Genomic DNA, 17,681 nt, shown 5'->3' on the forward strand with positions numbered 1-17,681 from the left:
CAGCCGTTGACAGAGGAGGAGTTGAGACCTGTTATAGATCAGTCATGGCCATATTGAATGCTGAGACAGGCTTGAGGGTCCAAGTGGTCTACCCCTGCTCTAATTTTCTTGTGTTCTTGTTTGTTGAGACTAGAATTTGATCTGTGTATTCCAGCAAAGGCACAATCTCACCCGTTACTAGTGTGTCACATGAAGGGGCACCAGCTGGCTGTCATCTCATTCTGATTAGATTCACTTTTTGACTTCAGAATGTCATCATATACGCAATGAGTTATTGACCAGCTTTTCATCCCGGCTAAGACCAGTTGAGTGTGCCCTGGAATTCATCAAAAATACCAGAAATTGGCATGTGCTCAGTGAAAATGTTACAGAACTTCATATGACTTTGTGGATGATAGTTAATCTTTCTGGTTCTGAGTGTCATTGCTTTTCTTTAGTTTAAAGAAGTCATAACACCCAGTGACTCAGCTCTATTGTGAACATGTACAACAATGCTAACTCTGGATGTTCAAAATGAATCTGTATTGCCAGGGAAATGTATCTACATGTTCCCTTATCCATCTCCACAATGCCTTGTGATTTGTCAGCTCATGAGAAGTTTCTAACATGGAAACATCCACAATAGTTGAGTAGTCTTAAATAGTCCCCAACTCTGTCAAACTGGTTGGATAGACTCATCTAAAATTGTTTGTGTCACAATTAGGCAACTGATGGGCTTCTATGATGTTCTAGTTCCCTCGCACGTTTGAAAGATATATAAGCTGGTAGGCTGTTTGGACACCATAAATCACTCTTAATATGTAGGTGAGCAGCAGAATCTCGGGGAAGTTGATTGGAATGTTGGTGAGTTAAATGGAATTAATGTAAATGGGTGCTTTATAGTTGGCATATACTCATTGGGAAAAGGATTTATTTCCAAGCTGTCTGACTCAATGTTCGAGCTTTTGTCTCGATTGAGCGGATTCCTCCAACATATAGCTTCCTTTAGAGACAGCACCTATATCATGGAATCTCCAGATCATTGAAGTAAAAACAATACTTACAATTCAGTATTTGAACTATCAGCAGCTCTGTAAATTAACCTGTTTTTATTTTATGCACTTAATCATTGCAGAGCGTTGACAGCAACAGGATCACAACCGAACATACGCAGGTTCCAATGCCCTCATATTGTACATCCATGATTGGATTTCATTCAAATGACCCACTAATGTACATATGGTGGATGAATCAAGAGAGGTCAACTGAAGAGAGCTAGGTGATGCCAGTGCAAATGTAGAAACCATGTTTTTATCCTTATCCCTGAAGATTAAAGATTAAATATTAGCTTTATTTGCCACATGTACATTGAAACATCAAAACATACAGTGAAAGCTGTCATTTAGCATCAACAACCAATACTGTCTGAATATGTGCTGGCAGAAGCCCACAAGTGTTGCCATGCTTCCAGTGTCAACATAACACGCCCACAACTTACTAACACTTACCCACATGTCTTTGGAATGGGAGAGGAAACCAGAGGACCTGGAGGAAACCTACGGGGTCATGGGGAGAATGTTCAAACTCCTAGACAGTAGTGGGAATTGAACCCAGGTCACTGGGGCTGTGTAAAACATTACACTTACCAGTATTTTATCGTGCCACACTAACTCACTTATACCTGTCGTCAGGAGTGAAAGTAACTTAAATTTCTTATTGGTGCAGTCGAGTAAATTTCTTGCAATGTAAACATAAAATTGTCCACTACCTTCCTGTGTTTCCATTTGTATTGCAGGCGTACATTTATCTCTAACTCTAGTTGGCATTGGATCACAAAGTTAGATTGCTCAGCAGATTGCCAGGATAACCCATCATGATCTGGTTCAACGTGGAGACCAGCAATGGAGATGTGCTGACATTTGTCACTTTGAGTGTACTTGTAGTATTATTGACCAGAGACAGCTTGATTTTGGCTGGTTTAATTTTCATGGAGTACTAATCAGTTGAGAAATTCATTCATATACCATAATAAATATATCACCATTCCAAATTCTACTTTGACCGATTTAATCATTGTAAATAACTTTTACATTGTCCTGTGATTCAGCAACTGAGGATCAAAGATGACCTCCAGTGCAAATGGCCCTTTCTGTAACAAACGGAAAATGAATTATCTGAAGTTGTAGAATTTGATATTCAGTAAGAAGGTGCAATGTGCCCATACGTTGCTGTTACTCACACTCGGCTCGACTCATATTCGGCTTTTTAGAACAGGTGCAGGATGTCACAGACAGATAGTTAGGAATGGAGTGGGATGGATGATTGAAGTAACAAGCAACCCAAAGCTAAGATCGTCCCCAGTGTCTGAACACAAGAGCTCTGCAAAGTGGTCACCTGATCTGCATTTGTTTTCTGCTATACAAGGGAAACCATATTGTGAGCACTGGATACAGTACCTCACTTGGAAGAACAATTTTGGTCTCTGCAGTGTGAGAAGGTAAAAGGTAAAAGGATTTGTTGCATCTTCCCATGACGTCTTTGAGCCATGCAACGAAGACCCAATCCCTCATCTATGCCAATCTTTAATTACCCATCTACACTAATATTCCCTGTAAACCTCTTTCGCCGTACACCTAACCTATGTCTTCTAGTTTTTGACACCTCTGTTATAACATAAAGTTTGCTGCTATCTACCCTTTCTATGCATCTCATAATTTTGTATAGGGTCTATTCCCAGCCTCCTCTGTTCGACGGAAAACCAATTCAGCCTTCGCAGTGTCTCCTTCTAACTGAAACACTGATCTCAGGAAAAGCCACGACAGGCTTCCTCATTACTCTCTTAAGTGCAGTTGTTACTTCCTTAAAGTGTGGTGACGGAAGGAGATGATTGCACTTCTCCGTGGCAGAAGCAATGTTTCATATGAATATGCAGAACCTCCTCACTCTCATGTTCCATGCCACTGTGAATGGAAGCGGGAATCCAGTCTGCCTTCTTAACCATCTTATTTTCCTGTGCTGCCACCTTCAGGGATCTTTGCACATGTACTCCAAGGTATCATTTAACTGAAACAGTAAGTGATGGGAACACTCAGAGGTTTAGGCTATATCAGAGGGAAGGGAGAGTCAATATTTCATGCCAGAGACCCTTCATCAGAACTGAAAGGGAGTCAAAGGAAGCTAGTTAATCTGCAGGGAGGATAGGTTAGGGGGTGTCTCTGATCAGGTAAGACCAGGAGGTTTCAGGGATATAAGTTGTGAACAGGATTACCCATTGGTCACCCAATGATCAGACAAACATGTTTACAGCTTATTCCAATAGTCACCCCAGTTTTACCCTCTCAGAGATACTCCCCTCTATCTGTAGCTGGGCAAACTTCTTTTACCTACCTCACAGGTCTTCAACATGAAATGTTGACTCTATTTCTCATCCCAAAGATACAGCCTGACCTGCTGGGTATTTTCATTATTTTCTGTTTTCTATTTCATACTTTCAGCATCTGCAGTTTTTCTTGAAGCTCTCTCGATCTTTCAGTACTTCCATCTGTGCACCCATGGGGATGTCCCAGAGGGAGGGAAGTACTTGTTGAAGACAGAAGAGCAGATCAGAGAGTAAGAAAGAGAGTGGACCTTTTAGAATGCTGAGAAGGGAGGGAAGAGGGCAATGTATCTGATTGTAGAATCCCATTGATTCACTGGTCACAACTTTAGCATATTTATTGAAAGCCCTTTCATGGTGAATATTTATCTTATGTTCTATCAGTGAATTGCAAGTGCTCATTATCGATAAAGTTTGTGCTAGCCATCAAATGGGAATGCAACAGCGCACGTGTGTTGCTCTTGCCGAGAGTTTTCTGAAGGGGCAAGTGGTTGGTTTACTTCACCCACAATGTTGAGTCAACACTATATTGAGCCACATAGATCCATATAATGCCAGGAAATTTGTTACTAGCAGGAAAAAGAATTTCCTCCACCCACCCGCACCTGCAGCCCACCAACCATGCCAATTGGGAGAATTCTCATTGATTTGTATTTTTGATGATAATTGAGTAGAAGCATAGTTTATTGTGTACATTTGGTGGCTACTCAGTTTTGGAGACCGTTGTAATTTCAGAACTTGTGAGCCTTTACCTCAGCCTAAACCATTTGTATCATGATATTGGGATGTGGTAAGGCCTGCCTCCATTCTTCTGCATGGCAAAGTAGAGGAAAGGGCCCACAGGGAGGGGTGACACCCTCAGAAGAGAGGAGAAAATTTTCTCCATGAATGGCCCTGCAGTAATCTGCTGCCTGTACTGCAATCCAGCAGGACAACGTTCACTTTCACAGTAAGCGTACCACCGAATTTCTACACCTGCAAGTCTTCCCCTCCATATTTAGTATTCTGAAACGGCCATTCACTCTGTTTCTTCCTGGTTCACTCTTGCATCTTCTTCAATACTGGAAGTGCAACATCTGCCCTTTAACCTCTTTCCTTTTCATTTTCAGGGTCCCAAATAGTCCTTCCAGGTGAAGCAGCTATTCATTTGCACTTTTCCCTATTTACAAAGTTAATGCAAACCATTTGGTAAAATATCCAAGACATCAATATACTTTAAAAGAAGAAAATATACACATTTTATTTGCAAATGTCTACCTAAGAACCATTCCAAGCAAAAAATATTGGATTTATGCTCTGACTCGAATGATTCTTTCATATATTAAATGATTTGAATATTTCAATATTAACAGATGTTTATAAATCACACAATCATTTTGTCTATCTAGTGACTTGACCCCATTGCCACCTGACTTCCAATGCCTATTTTGATAGGAGTCTTGGTTGGGGTGCTACTGTATCTGGATGCCTACTTCACCGAAGGGAAAAAAATACTGCTGACCCTCGAGTATTTTCACCAGTTCCAAGGAAAGAAAATGTATTTACAAATATATATTCCAAAGAAAGTGACTTGCAGTGGATTTGGATGTTTTCAATTCATCTCTTAACCGAACTTTCATTACAATCATTAAAATATGTTTTGTTACGCTTAATTCAAAGAGGCAAATATACCCAGCCCTCATCTACACAACTTTCCTCTCCTCCCACAAAAAAATGATCAAAGTAAAATATTTTAAATTTTTAAAAGGTTTCTCCTAAGTATCCACAACACTTATAGGTAATAATCATTGGATATAGATAAGATTACTTTCAAGATCTTTATAACAGGGAACCACATGTTGCTAATGGTAAGAAATAACTTGTATTCTATGTTTTGTACAGCTCTGGTGATGCCATAGAAATTTAACTCACTATTTAATGTTGTAGAAATTTACATTTGAATGCAGTTAGATGCATTCCAGAAATAATACTGCCAAAACAGTTCATAGTTCTGAGATTAAAACAGAAAATGGTGAACACTCATCATTTATAGAAAGCGAGACAGAGGTGACATTTCACTAACAAAGGCTCTATTGAAAGGCATTGAACATGATGTGTTAACTCTGTTTCTCTTTCCACAGCTGCTGCCTGAATTGCTGAGTAATGCTGAGAATTTTCTGTTTTTATCTCAGAATCAACAGTTGCTTTAATTTTCACATTTCTGGCTTAACATAAATGATTTATGTTGAAGGCTAGCAGTTTACTTATTAACGTCGCAAATGATGGGCGGTTGGATGCTACTTTCTCCCAGCAGTCTAACATGACTTTGTGCAGCATCGTTGGACATCCATTAGGACAAGGCATTCGGTAACCTTGAGAAACCATACTCACTATTTCTTGATTTTTCATACCTGCAGCAAAATGGTTTAAGATAATAACATTAATTCTAAAAGACTTTTTTAAAATGCTTTCCGATGTGCAGAGCGATGTGGTAACAAAATATAAAGCTAACCTGGATATGGAGTTTTGCCGTAAGTTACTACTTCATAAAGGAGAATGCCAAAAGACCACACATCAGACTTCACAGAGAAATAGCCATGCTCAATAGCTTCCGGGGCAGTCCATTTATATGGAATTGTAGTAGATTGTGACACATACATGTCATCCTGGATTCAGACAAAAAAATGACATTGCAAATGAACAAGGAAAATGTATTTGGTCCCAGACACAATCTCTTACACAATAGATTCTGCAGATGCTGGAAATCTAGAACAACACATTCGAAATGCTGGAGGAACTCAGCAGGTCAGGAAACTTCTATGAAAATGAATATGCATTCGACGTTTCCGGCAGAGACCTTTCATCAGGACCAGAAAGGAAGGGGTAAGGCGTCAGAAGAGAAATGTGGGTGACAGAGGCAGGAGGACAGGCTGGGTGGCACGATAGTGTAGTGGTTAGCACAATGCGTTACAGTACCGGGGCCTGGGCACATTTCCTCCCGCTGTCTATAAGCAGTTTATATGTTCTTCCATGACTGCTTGGGGATCCTTTGGGTTTCCACCTACAGTCCAAAGATTACCAGTTGGTAGGTTGATTGGTCACTGTGAATTGTCCCACTTTTGGGTCAGGGTCACTGGGCGGTGTGGCTCAAGGTGCTGGATGGGCCTGTTTCACACTGTATCTCAATAAATAAATCACCCATCAATCAAGTGTGATAGGTGAAGACAAGTGGGTGCAAAATTATAATTATAATTTGTTGCAATGAAATGATATTACTCCTTAATTCACACCAAGCAGTAGAATATGGTACTAAGCCAGCCATATAAAATCCTTTCCTGGGTGATATATCTTTAAAGGGCAAATAGTTAAAGTAAGCAGAGAACTAAAAGCGATTCCAGGTATTAGCTATAACACTGCAGTACCACTAGATGGCGGTGCTATTCCAAGGAGCTTTATGTAGAATAAATTAGAAAAATCTCAACCTAAAAAATGGGATTAGTTAAAAAGGTACACCAATTCTTTAAGCCAAAGTCATGCATAAAAGGAATTTAGCATGTGTTCTAATATGTTTTCTCCCATCTTCAATGGAATCCTGTCCGTCTGGAAATTGATCTCGGAATTTTAAGCTATTATTTGTTCAAATGAACGTGTTATTTCCCCATAGTATTTTGCAATGTGATAACATAAGCAATGAGCCTGGTGTGCAGTATGAACTATTGACTGGTTTTGGATAAAAGGGTTGTGATCTATGGCATATTGTTTATGCTTAAATGAAGGGCAAGCCACTCAATATGTTGGGAGGGATACGCGAATTGGAAGGTCTCTGCTGGGACATTTACGCTCAGTGACCACTTTATTAGGTTCACCTGTATACCTACTCATTAATGCAAATATCTAATCAGCTAATCGCATGGCAGCAACTCAGTGAATAAAGTATGCGGACATGGTCAAGAAGTTCAGTTGTTGTTCAGACCAAACATCAGAATGGGGAAGAAATGTGATTTAAATAACTGATCATGGAAAGATTGCTGGTGCCAGATAGGGTGGTTTGATTATCTCAGAAACTGCTGATTTTCACGCACGATAGTCTCTAGAGTTTACAAAGAATGGTGCCAGAAATCAGTGAGCAGCAGTTCTGTGAGTGAAAATACCTTGTCAGTGAGAGAGGTCAGAGGAGTAAGGCCAGACTGTTTAAATTTGGCAGGGAGATGCTGGTAACTCAAATAACTACATGTTATAACAGTGGTGTGCAGAAGAGCATATCTGAAAGCACAAAACATCGAACCTTGAAGTGGATGGACGACAGCTGCAGAAGACCATGAACATACACTCAGTGGCCACTTTATTAGATACAGGAGCTACTGAGTGATTTTTGTATACAGTCACTCCTCCACCGTTGATTTACAAGTGTTGTTGTTCTGCAGACAGGAGGAAAATACTAAGTCCTGAGCATTAGAAGCTGCTAGCTGTGACCCTGATGATCAATATGGTAGTGGCCTAACTGTAGTTTTGTCCTCAAATAAGCTCCATAATGTGGGTGGATATGTTTTGCATTGAGTAACTGAGTTTCTAAATCTTTGGTTTATACTAATAAAGTCAGTTTGATTTCTAGTGTTATCACCTGGACTTTTCCAGGTCCACAAGCGTCTCGGATGGTTTTTAAAGTAAGTATTCATAATGACCTGATTATTCATCTGCCCATTTCTCACCTCTTTCACTTCTTTCCCCTAGTCCAAATTTTCCTATGGTATTTCCATCAGCACCTTGTCCTACTTTAGCATTTAGATCTCACATGGCAATAACAATTAATTAAAGAAGAAAACTTAAAACAAAAATTTACATGTAGAAATGAAAGTTAACTCTCTAAAAGATGCCTTGGTAGAATCAGCAAAGTCAGTGATTCCTAAAAAAGAATAAATGGATGACAGATGAAATCACAAATCTAATGGAAGAAAGGAGACGGAAGAAAGCAAATCCTATAGAATATAAGTCCTTAGATAAAAAAAGTTAAAAGCTTATGTCAGAAAGCCAAAGAAGAATGGTTAAATCAGGAATGTGAGCAAATAGAAAGAATCCCTTTTACTGATCCAAAAAGGTTACATCAACAAGTCAAGAATATCACTGGTAAAAAGCACTTCTGTTCTTCAGGTGGATGTTTGAAAGCAAAGGACGGTACCATTATCATGGAAAAAGATGAGATTATGAACAGATGGACTGAGTATATTCAGGAATTGTTTGAAGACAATCGAGGCAAAAAACCAGAAATTAAGAAAAACATTGAGGGTCCAAGTATTTTAAAATCTGAAGTTCGTAATGCAATAAATAAGATGAAGAAAGGAAAGACAGCAGATCCTAATGAATTAGTAATAGAACAAATTATCGCCCTTGAAGATTATGGAATTGAAAAACTTACTGATTTAATCAATGACATTTATGAGACTGAAATAATACCAGAAAAGATGAAAAAATCAGTATTTATCACTCTTCCTAAGAAACCTGGAGCAATAGAATGTGAATTACATAGGACCATAAGTTTAATGAGTCATATCATCAAGATACTTCTAAGAATTTTGACGACGAGCTAAAAGTAAGACACAAGCTGAAATAGGTAAAGAACAATGTGGTTTTGTGAAAGACAAAGGTACAAGAAACGCAATATTGATGTTAAGGATACTATCAGAACGAGCTATTCAAGTGCAAAAAGATTTGTTTGTTTGTTTTATCGACTACACAAAAGCATTTGATAAAGTGAAGCACAATAAGTTATTTGAAATATTACAGAAAACTCTAGATCTAGATTTGAGAGACCTCCGCCTAATCAGAAATCTGTACCGGGAACAAACTGCCGCTGTAAGAATAAATGGAGAAGTGAGTCAGTTTACAAAAATCAAGAGAGGCGTTTGACAAGGGTGTGTTTTCTCCCCTGATTTATTTAATGTGTACAGATGATGAATGTGGGTGGAGGAGGAAGACCTGCTTGCCTCCCTAATTGTACTTCTAAATTCTTCCTTTGATTTTCCTCTTCCCCCTTCTATTTCATCCTGTCACCCCTCTCCTCTTAAATTTTCCCAAATCTTCATGGCAGCCTGTGTGGTTTTAACTCCTTTGATTCACTCCCAGCAGACAGTGTACAAGAGAGACAGCAAGCGAGAGCTCTGCACGAGCAATCCCCACGTGCAGGTCAAGCTCTGCCATTTTGCAAAGGGAGGAAGCACAACAGTGATCGGGAGATCGTGGATCCGTACATTACACCAAAAGGTAAGTGAAGTACAATCTCTAGTATTGCTTTCTTCTCACATGCCTTTAGTCATATGATACCAATGGACGGAGGGACTTGGGAGTCCTTGCAAGACTCCTAGAAGGTTCATTTATGGGTTGAGTCTGTGGTAAAGAAGGAAAATGTAATGTTGGCATTTATTTCAAGAGGAATAGAATATAAAAGCAAGGAGATAATGCTGAGCCTTCATAAGAGACTAGTTAGGCCGCACTTGGAGTATTGGGCACTTTATCTCATAAAGGATATGTTGTCATTGGAGAGAGTCCAGAGGAGGTTCACAAAGATGATTCCTGAAATGAAGGGGTTAACGTATGAGAAGCGTTTGGCAGCTTTGGGCCTGTACTCACTGGAATTTAGAAGAATGCGCGGGGATCGCATTGAAACCTACTGAATGTTGAAAGGACTAGATAGGGAGGATGTGGAGAGGATGTTTCCTATGGTGGGGGTATCAAGAACTAGAGGGCACAGCCTCAGAATTGAGGGACAGCCCTTTAGAACAGAGGTAAGGAGGAATTGTTTTAGCCCGAGAGCAGCATATCTGTGGAATGCTCTGTCACAGACTGTGGTCGAGGCCAAGTCCGTGTGTATATTTAAGGTCTAAGTTTATTATTTTTTGATAGTCAGGGCATCAAAGGATATGGTGAGAAAGCAGGTGTATGGGGTTGAGTGGGACCTGGGACCGGCCTTGATGGAATGGCGGAGCAGACTTGATGGGCTGAATGGCCTAATTCTGTTCCTATGTCTTATGGTTTTATGGTCTCATGGACTTGGATGATTACCAAGTGAACCATCCCATACATACTTCTATTAATGCTGCTTTCTGATTGTCTGGGTGAGCAGCTCAGTTTTCCTTCTTTAACAGAGAAAATTGAGAGCATCAAATACATCTCCCCTGATGAGCTGATACCAGAATTTAGGAACTCATATCATGGTTGTGAATTTGCATCTCTTTGTTTTTGGCTCAGCACACATCCATGCATGCATTAGATCACAGTGGGAGTATATTTTTGAAAAAAGAGCATTTTAGGTGCTAATTGCTCTGACTGTTAGCAGTTTATTCTCACTTTGCTGGTTGCAATAAATAGAGCATCTGCTTTCCTTTGACATTAGTACCTTTTCCATGGTGTGTACATTGAGTATCCTAGATGTTACAGCATGCTTTATAACTGAGCGGAAATTACTTAAGTCAGCACCTTATTTTAAACTTACTGTTTTCATGGTCTCTACAACAAAATTTCAAAAAATGACAAAAATGGGTGTGAGGATAAATGAGCAGCTCTCAGAACAATTGTAAGAAAATCCGAGAGAAATATGAGTGATGTAGCCACGTAACAAGTCATTTGACCCACTGAGTCCAAGCTACCATTAACATTACTTCCATCAACACCCATCTGAAGTGGCATTTTGCAGTGGCCAATGAGCCAATCACTTGGGTTGTGAGGAGCCACACCTGGGTCAGGATTGAGCACAAGAAATTCTGCAGATGCTGGAAATCCAGAGCAACACTCACAAAATGTTGGAAGAACTCAGCAGGTCCAAGCATCTATGGCAGGGGCTCCCAACCTTTACTAGGCCATTAACCGAAGGGTCTGTGGACACCAGGCTGGGAGCCCCTGGTCTATGGAGAGGAGCATGCAGTTGACGTTTCAAATCGAGATCGTTTATCAAAACTGCTTAAATAATAAAGTTCAGTGGGGCAGGAGGTAGCAGACACAATGGGCCTACTCAGACAGTCAGATTTGTTGATCTTGGGCAGGAGGTAGAAACAACCAATGCAAGGTAAGGGAACCACGAGGTCGAAGATAATGCTGGCGAGAGCTCCAGAGATCATGAGGTTGGTGTCGATGTGGGAAACAATCGTCTGATGCTCCTGAAAGGGGCATTTTTCAAGAGGTAAGTAAGAGGAGGTGTCTGAGAGTTGCTGCCTGGCCTGAGCACGGTAGAGGTCAGCCCGCCAGACTGCAACATCACACCCACTCCCTGCGAGTTTGGGATTGGTGTAAAATGAGTCAATGGCAGTATGCACAGAGGGCGTAACGTTTGAATAGGAGAGAGGAATGCAGAAGATGAGACATTCGATGTCTCGTTGGCTGTTAAAGATGAAAAAATAAAGAGTGAGCAAAAGACCAGAGCAGGGTTTCCAAGAAGAGGAGGGGGGTTGAAGACAGGAGAAGCGGTCATCAGTGCAAAGTGGGGAATCTTTGCCAAAGGTGTAGGCTCAGAGATAGAGACAATGGAAGAAGAACTCGACGTCGTAGCGGGTGTGGAACTCACTGAGGTGAGGCACAGGGGGATAAAGGTAAGGCCCTTGCTGAGGACAGAATATTCTGCCTCGGAAGAGGGGATGGTAATGACATGGCAAGGATTAAAGCTGGCGTCAGAGGGAGGGTTGGTTTCTCAGTCCTGATGAAGGGTCTCAGCCCGAAACGTTGACTGTTTATTCCTCTCCATAGATGCTGTGTCCTGCTGAATTCCTCCAGTACTTTGTGCACCTTACTCTGGCTCTGGATTGAAGCTATGAGACAACGGCTCTACCAGCTAGGCCTCTGCTAATCCGTCGTGTACATTGCAAATTCGCATACACTCAATTCATCTGAAAGCCATGAAATTTGTTTTTATGGTTTGTTTTGTCTTCTAAGGTTGTGGGAATGTGCAATCATTGATAGGTTGGTTTTGAATTTGGGAATTAATGACTGCAGGTGCTTTCAACAGCTTGCAGCTTAGCCTGAACTGAAGAAACCTCAACTCCCATTTTCACTGCACTGGTGGTTGCCCCAGTCGGTGACAATTTTGTTGTCTATGATTGCCTTGATCTCAGCCGCGTACCTGGGGAAGATACTCAGATCATCAGGCTAAGGGAGGAACAGAATGAAGAGGCAAGATAGCATCAGGGAACATTCAGAAGAAATACTGCAGAAAGCCTTAAGGATCTAAATGTGAAACACTAGTCACACTAATGCTTTAAATAATCAATTGTATTATAGCGTTCCAGAATTAACTAGCAACGTGAGGTGCTTGCCTGGGGGAATCTCATGAAGCAAGAGGCTCACTGCTTCTTGATAGATGCAATTATGTTTTGATTAACCACTCATACACTCAGCTGAATCATCAGAGTGATGTACATTATACTGAGAATGAGAGACTGAAATGGAAGGGGATTCAATTTGAAAAATAAGAAAAGACCATTAAAGGCCGGACAGAACTTTATGTGCAGCGGTGGGTGAAGGGAGAATAGCTGACTTCTCAATGCTGAGAAGCAGTCCACTGGCATTTTAAGTACACAGTATTAGGCAATGCAATGAAGTCAAGCAACTTAACTAGCTAGGTCTAGATATTCAAATACAATAGTGCATCTACACCTTTCTTGAGTTTACTGTATGATTTTACCTATAAATATCACAAGTATCATTAGCCCTACCACTAATTCGAGACAACATTCTGGCATCTTTGTTCATCTATGCTCAATGGAGTTAGTTCTTTGTTGCATGATTTTACACTAAAAGAAACAGCTTTGAAGAATAAAGGTTAATCTATGGTGCATTGATGCAAAAAGGAAGGACTTTGATGACATCTTTCTTATGTGATGTATGATACAAATCTGAATTTAAAGCACAAATTGGCCAAAAGATTTACTATTTTTAAAGGTCTGCAGGTCACTGGTAAAGGATGTCAAAGGTCTGGATGTCCCTGACAAAGCCAGTATTTAATTACCATTGAGAAGGTGATGGTGATTCACCTTCTTGAATCTTTGCAGTCGGTCTGGTGAAGATGATGCATTTTGAGTTCCAGGGTTTAGACTTCTATATGATTCCAAGTCAAGACGATGTGTAACTATGTACCTGCCACCCTTATCCTTCCTGGTAGTAGAGGTCATGTTGTAAGGTGCTGTCACGTGCGTGATAATTTCAGTGCAATTTGTTGATGACATACAACAGCAATTAAAGGGAAGTTAATTTATTTAACCCTGCATTGATTTATGGAATGGATAACTTTGTTAACTGCCTTAATCTAGTGCCCTAAAAACCTTTTGAAGAATCTAGAAAATAAGGATCATATTAAACTGAAATAATAATTCAGATCAAATAAGCTGAATTTGAATATCCAACATTTCCATCTCAGGGGTCAGAGGATTACCGTTACTGTGTGTAGGGAATGGATATTCAGCGTGGTGTATGAGGTGTCAATCAGCAGCTGATTTTGGTTTTGACATTCTGGAGAATTATCTGAGTCAAACTCGTCCATCCAGGTAAGTGGAGAAGATTCCCCCACACTCCTGACTTGTGCACTGTCGATAGTGAAAAGGCTTTAGGACATCAGGAGACAAATTATTCACTGCTGGGTACTCATCCACTGACAACTTTTTTTTTTTAGCTGATCCAGTTGAATTTCCAATGAGTTTTCAATTGAGAATGATGATCTCCAGGATACTGATGATTGGGAGGACTTGGCACCAGTAATGGCATTGGTGGGTAGGAGATTCATCTCTCACATTTTGAAGATGCTTATTGCTTGCCACTTTTATGGCACAAATGATATTTGCAACCCATCAGCTGATGTCATAGTCTAGGTCTTGTTCTTACTGTGCATTCCCTTGGTAACCTGCAGATGCACATGAAGAAAATACTCAACACTGCTCAAACCAGATCACTCGAATTCAGCAATCAAAAACTGTCTAAGGATTTAGTGGTGAAGGCATTAACCAGGATATATGGCGAGAAATCAGCCATTTCTTTCTCAGGAGGGATCCACTGACCCCTGAGATGGAAATGTTGGATATTCAAATTCAGCTTATTTGATCTGAATTATTATTTCAGTTTAATATGATCCTTATTTTCCAGATTCTTCAAAAGGTTTTTAGGGCACTAGATTAAGGCAGTTAACAAAGTTATCCATTCCATGAATCAATGCAGGATTAAATAAATTAACTTCCCTTTAAGCCTTATGACATTCTTTAGAAGAAATAAGATTCAGTCTATTCCTCAGTTAGTACTCCAAGGATCTCTAAATCACAGATACAGTGTAATGTAAAAACAAAAATAAACGAAATAGCAATTCATTTTGAAAATATATTCAAACTAAAAAAGGATCATCGGTCATATGAAAAGTTAAAGTTTTAGGAACAGCTTCTTCCCCTCTGCTATCAGATTTCTACCTTGCTATTCCTCTTTCATAGAACCATAGAACCATAGAAACTACAGCACAGAAACAGGCCTTTTGGCCCTTCTTGGCTGTGCCGAACCATTTTCTGCCTAGTCCCACTGACCTGCACACAGAACATATCCCTCCATACACCTCCCATCCATGTATCTGTCCAATTTATTTTTAAATGTTAAAAAAGAACCCGCATTTACCACCTCATCTGGCAGCTCATTCCATACTCCCACCACTCTCTATGTGAAGAAGCCCCCCCCTAATGTTCCCTTTAAACTTCCCCCCCCTCACCCTTAACCCAAGTCCTCTGGTTTTTTTCTCCCCTTGCCTCAGTGGAAAAAGTCTGTTTGCATTCACTCTATCAGAATTTTATATACTTCTATCAAATCTCCCCTTATTCTTCTATGCTCCAGGGAATAAAGTCCTAACCTATTGAACCTTTCTCTGTAACTGAGTTTCTCAAGTCCCGGCAACATCCTTGTAAACCTTCTCTGCACTCTTTCAACCTTATTTATATCCTTCCTGTAATTTGGTGACTAAAACTGAACACAATACTCCAGATTCAGCCTCACCAATGCCTTATACAACCTCATCATAACATTCCAGCTCTTATACTCAATACTTTGATTAATAAAGGCCAATGTACCAAAAGCTCTCTTTACGACCCTACCTACCTGTGACACCACTTTTAGGGAATTTTGTATTGTATTCCCAGATCCTTCTGTTCCACTGAACTCCTCAGTGCCTTACCATTAACCCTGTATGTTCTACGTTGGTTTGTCCTTCCAACATGCAATACCTCACACTTGTCTGTATTAAACTCCATCTGCCATTTTTCAGCCCATTTTTCCAGCTGGTCCAAGTCCCTCTGCAGGCTCTGAAAACCTTCCTCACTGTCTACTACACCTCCAATCTTTGTATCATCAGCAAATTTGCTGATCCAATTTACCACATTATCATCCAGATCATTGATATAGATGACAAATAACGATGGACCCAGCACTGATCCCTGTGGCACACCACTAGTCACAGGCCTCCACTTGGAGAAGCAATTCTCTACTACCACTCTTTGGCTTCTTCCATTGAGCCAATGTCTAATCCAATTTACCACCTCTCCATGTATACCTAGCGACTGAATTTTCCTAACTAACCTCCCATGCGGGACCTTGTCAAAGGCCTTACTGAAGTCCATGTAGACAATATCCACTGCCTTCCCTTCATCCACTTTCCCGGTAACCTCCTCGAAAAACTCCAATAGATTGGTCAAACATGACCTACCACGCACAAAGCCATGTTGACTCTCCCTAATAAGTCCCTGTCTATCCAAATGCTTGTAGATTCTGTCTCTTAGTACTCCCTCCAAAAACTTACCTACTACCGACGTTAAACTTACTGGCCTATAATTTCCCGGATTACTTTTCGATCCTTTTTTAAACAACGGAACAACACGAGCCACTCTCCAATCCTCCGGCACCTCACCCGTAGACAGCGACATTTTAAATATTTCTGCCAGGGCCCCTGCAATTTCAACACTAGTCTCCTTCAAGGTCCGAGGGAACACCCTGTCAGGTCCCAGGGATTTATCCACTTTAATTTTCCTCAAGACAGCAAGGACCTCCTCCTTTTCGATCTGTACAGTTTCCATGATCTCACTACTTGTTTCCCTTAATTCCATAGACTTCATGCCAATTTCCTTAGTAAATACAGACGCAAAAAACCTATTTAAGATCTCCCCCATTTCCTTTGGTTCCGCACATAGCCGACCACTCTGATCTTCAAGAGGACCAAATTTATCCCTTACAATCCTTTTGCTCTTAATATACCTGTAAAAGCCCTTTGGATTATCCTTCACTTTGACTGCCAAGGCAACCTCATGTCTTCTTTTAGCCCTCCTGATTTCTTTCTTAAGTATTTTCTTGCACTTCTTATACTCCTCAAGCACCTTATTTACTCCCTGCTTCCTATACGTGTCATACAACTCCCTCTTCTTCTTCATCAGAGTTGCAATATCCCTTGAGAACCAAGGTTCCTTACTCCTATTCACTTTGCCTTTAATCCTGACAGGAACATACAAATCCTGCACTCTCAAAATTTCTCCTTTGAAGGCTTCCCACCTACCCATCACATCCTTGCCAGAGAACAACCTATCCCAATCCATGCTTTTTAGATCCTTTCTCATTTCTTCAAATTTGGCCTTCTTCCAGTTAAGAACCTCAACCCTAGGACCAGATCTATCCTTGTCCATGATCAAGTTGAAACTAATGGTGTTATGATCACTGGAACCAAAGTGCTCCCCTACACAGACTTCTGTCACTTGTCCTAACTCGTTTCCTAACAGGAGATCCAATATTGCATCCCCTCTAGTTGGTCCCTCTATATATTGATTTAGAAAACTTTCCTGAACACATTTTACAAACTCTAAACCATCTAGACCCCTAACAGTATGGGAGTCCCAATCAATATATGGAAAATTAAAATCCCCTACCACCACAACTTTATGTTTCCTGCAGTTGCCTGCTATCTCTCTGCGGATTTGCTCTTCCAATTCTCGTTGACTATTGGGTGGTCTGTAATACAATCCCACTAATGTGGCCATACCTTTCCTGTTTCTCAGCTCCACCCATAAGGACTCAGGAGACAAGCCCTCTAATCTGTCCTGCCTGAGCACTGCTGTAATATTTTCCCTAACAAGCAATGCTACTCCCCGACCTTTCATTCCTCTGCCTTTATCACATCTGAAACATCGGAACCCTGGAATATGAAGCTGTCATTCTTGCCCCTCCTGTAGCCAAGTTTCACTAATTGCTATAACATCAGAATTCCACGTGTCAATCCACGCCCTCAACTCATCCGTCTTCCCCACAATACTCCTAGCATTGAAATATATACACCTCAGAAGATTTTTACCACCACTCACAA

The 17,681-nt window shown here is 40.6% G+C and overlaps 1 protein-coding gene across 2 annotated transcripts in view; it reads right to left on the reverse strand.

Annotated features, from left to right (window-relative positions):
- Positions 1 to 1,087: 1,087 nt before the first annotated feature.
- Positions 1,088 to 17,681, reverse strand: part of LOC140186784 (protein-tyrosine kinase 6-like) — a 41,431-nt gene continuing 24,837 nt past the window's right edge. Inside the window, exons 7-8 of one of the 2 annotated variants that reach the window (XM_072241360.1) lie at positions 5,847 to 6,000; positions 1,088 to 4,514 (exon numbers count right to left, since the gene is read on the reverse strand). In XM_072241360.1, the coding sequence (XP_072097461.1) occupies positions 4,495 to 4,514; positions 5,847 to 6,000 (174 nt within the window). In that variant the 3' untranslated portion in view covers positions 1,088 to 4,494. Of the gene's footprint in view, positions 4,515 to 4,612; positions 5,746 to 5,846; positions 6,001 to 17,681 lie in introns of those variants that run through there. The other variant, XM_072241352.1, reaches the window with a different exon arrangement.

The sequence above is a fragment of the Mobula birostris genome, chromosome 2 (assembly GCF_030028105.1).
Source record: "Mobula birostris isolate sMobBir1 chromosome 2, sMobBir1.hap1, whole genome shotgun sequence".
Taxonomy (NCBI): domain Eukaryota; kingdom Metazoa; phylum Chordata; class Chondrichthyes; order Myliobatiformes; family Myliobatidae; genus Mobula; species Mobula birostris.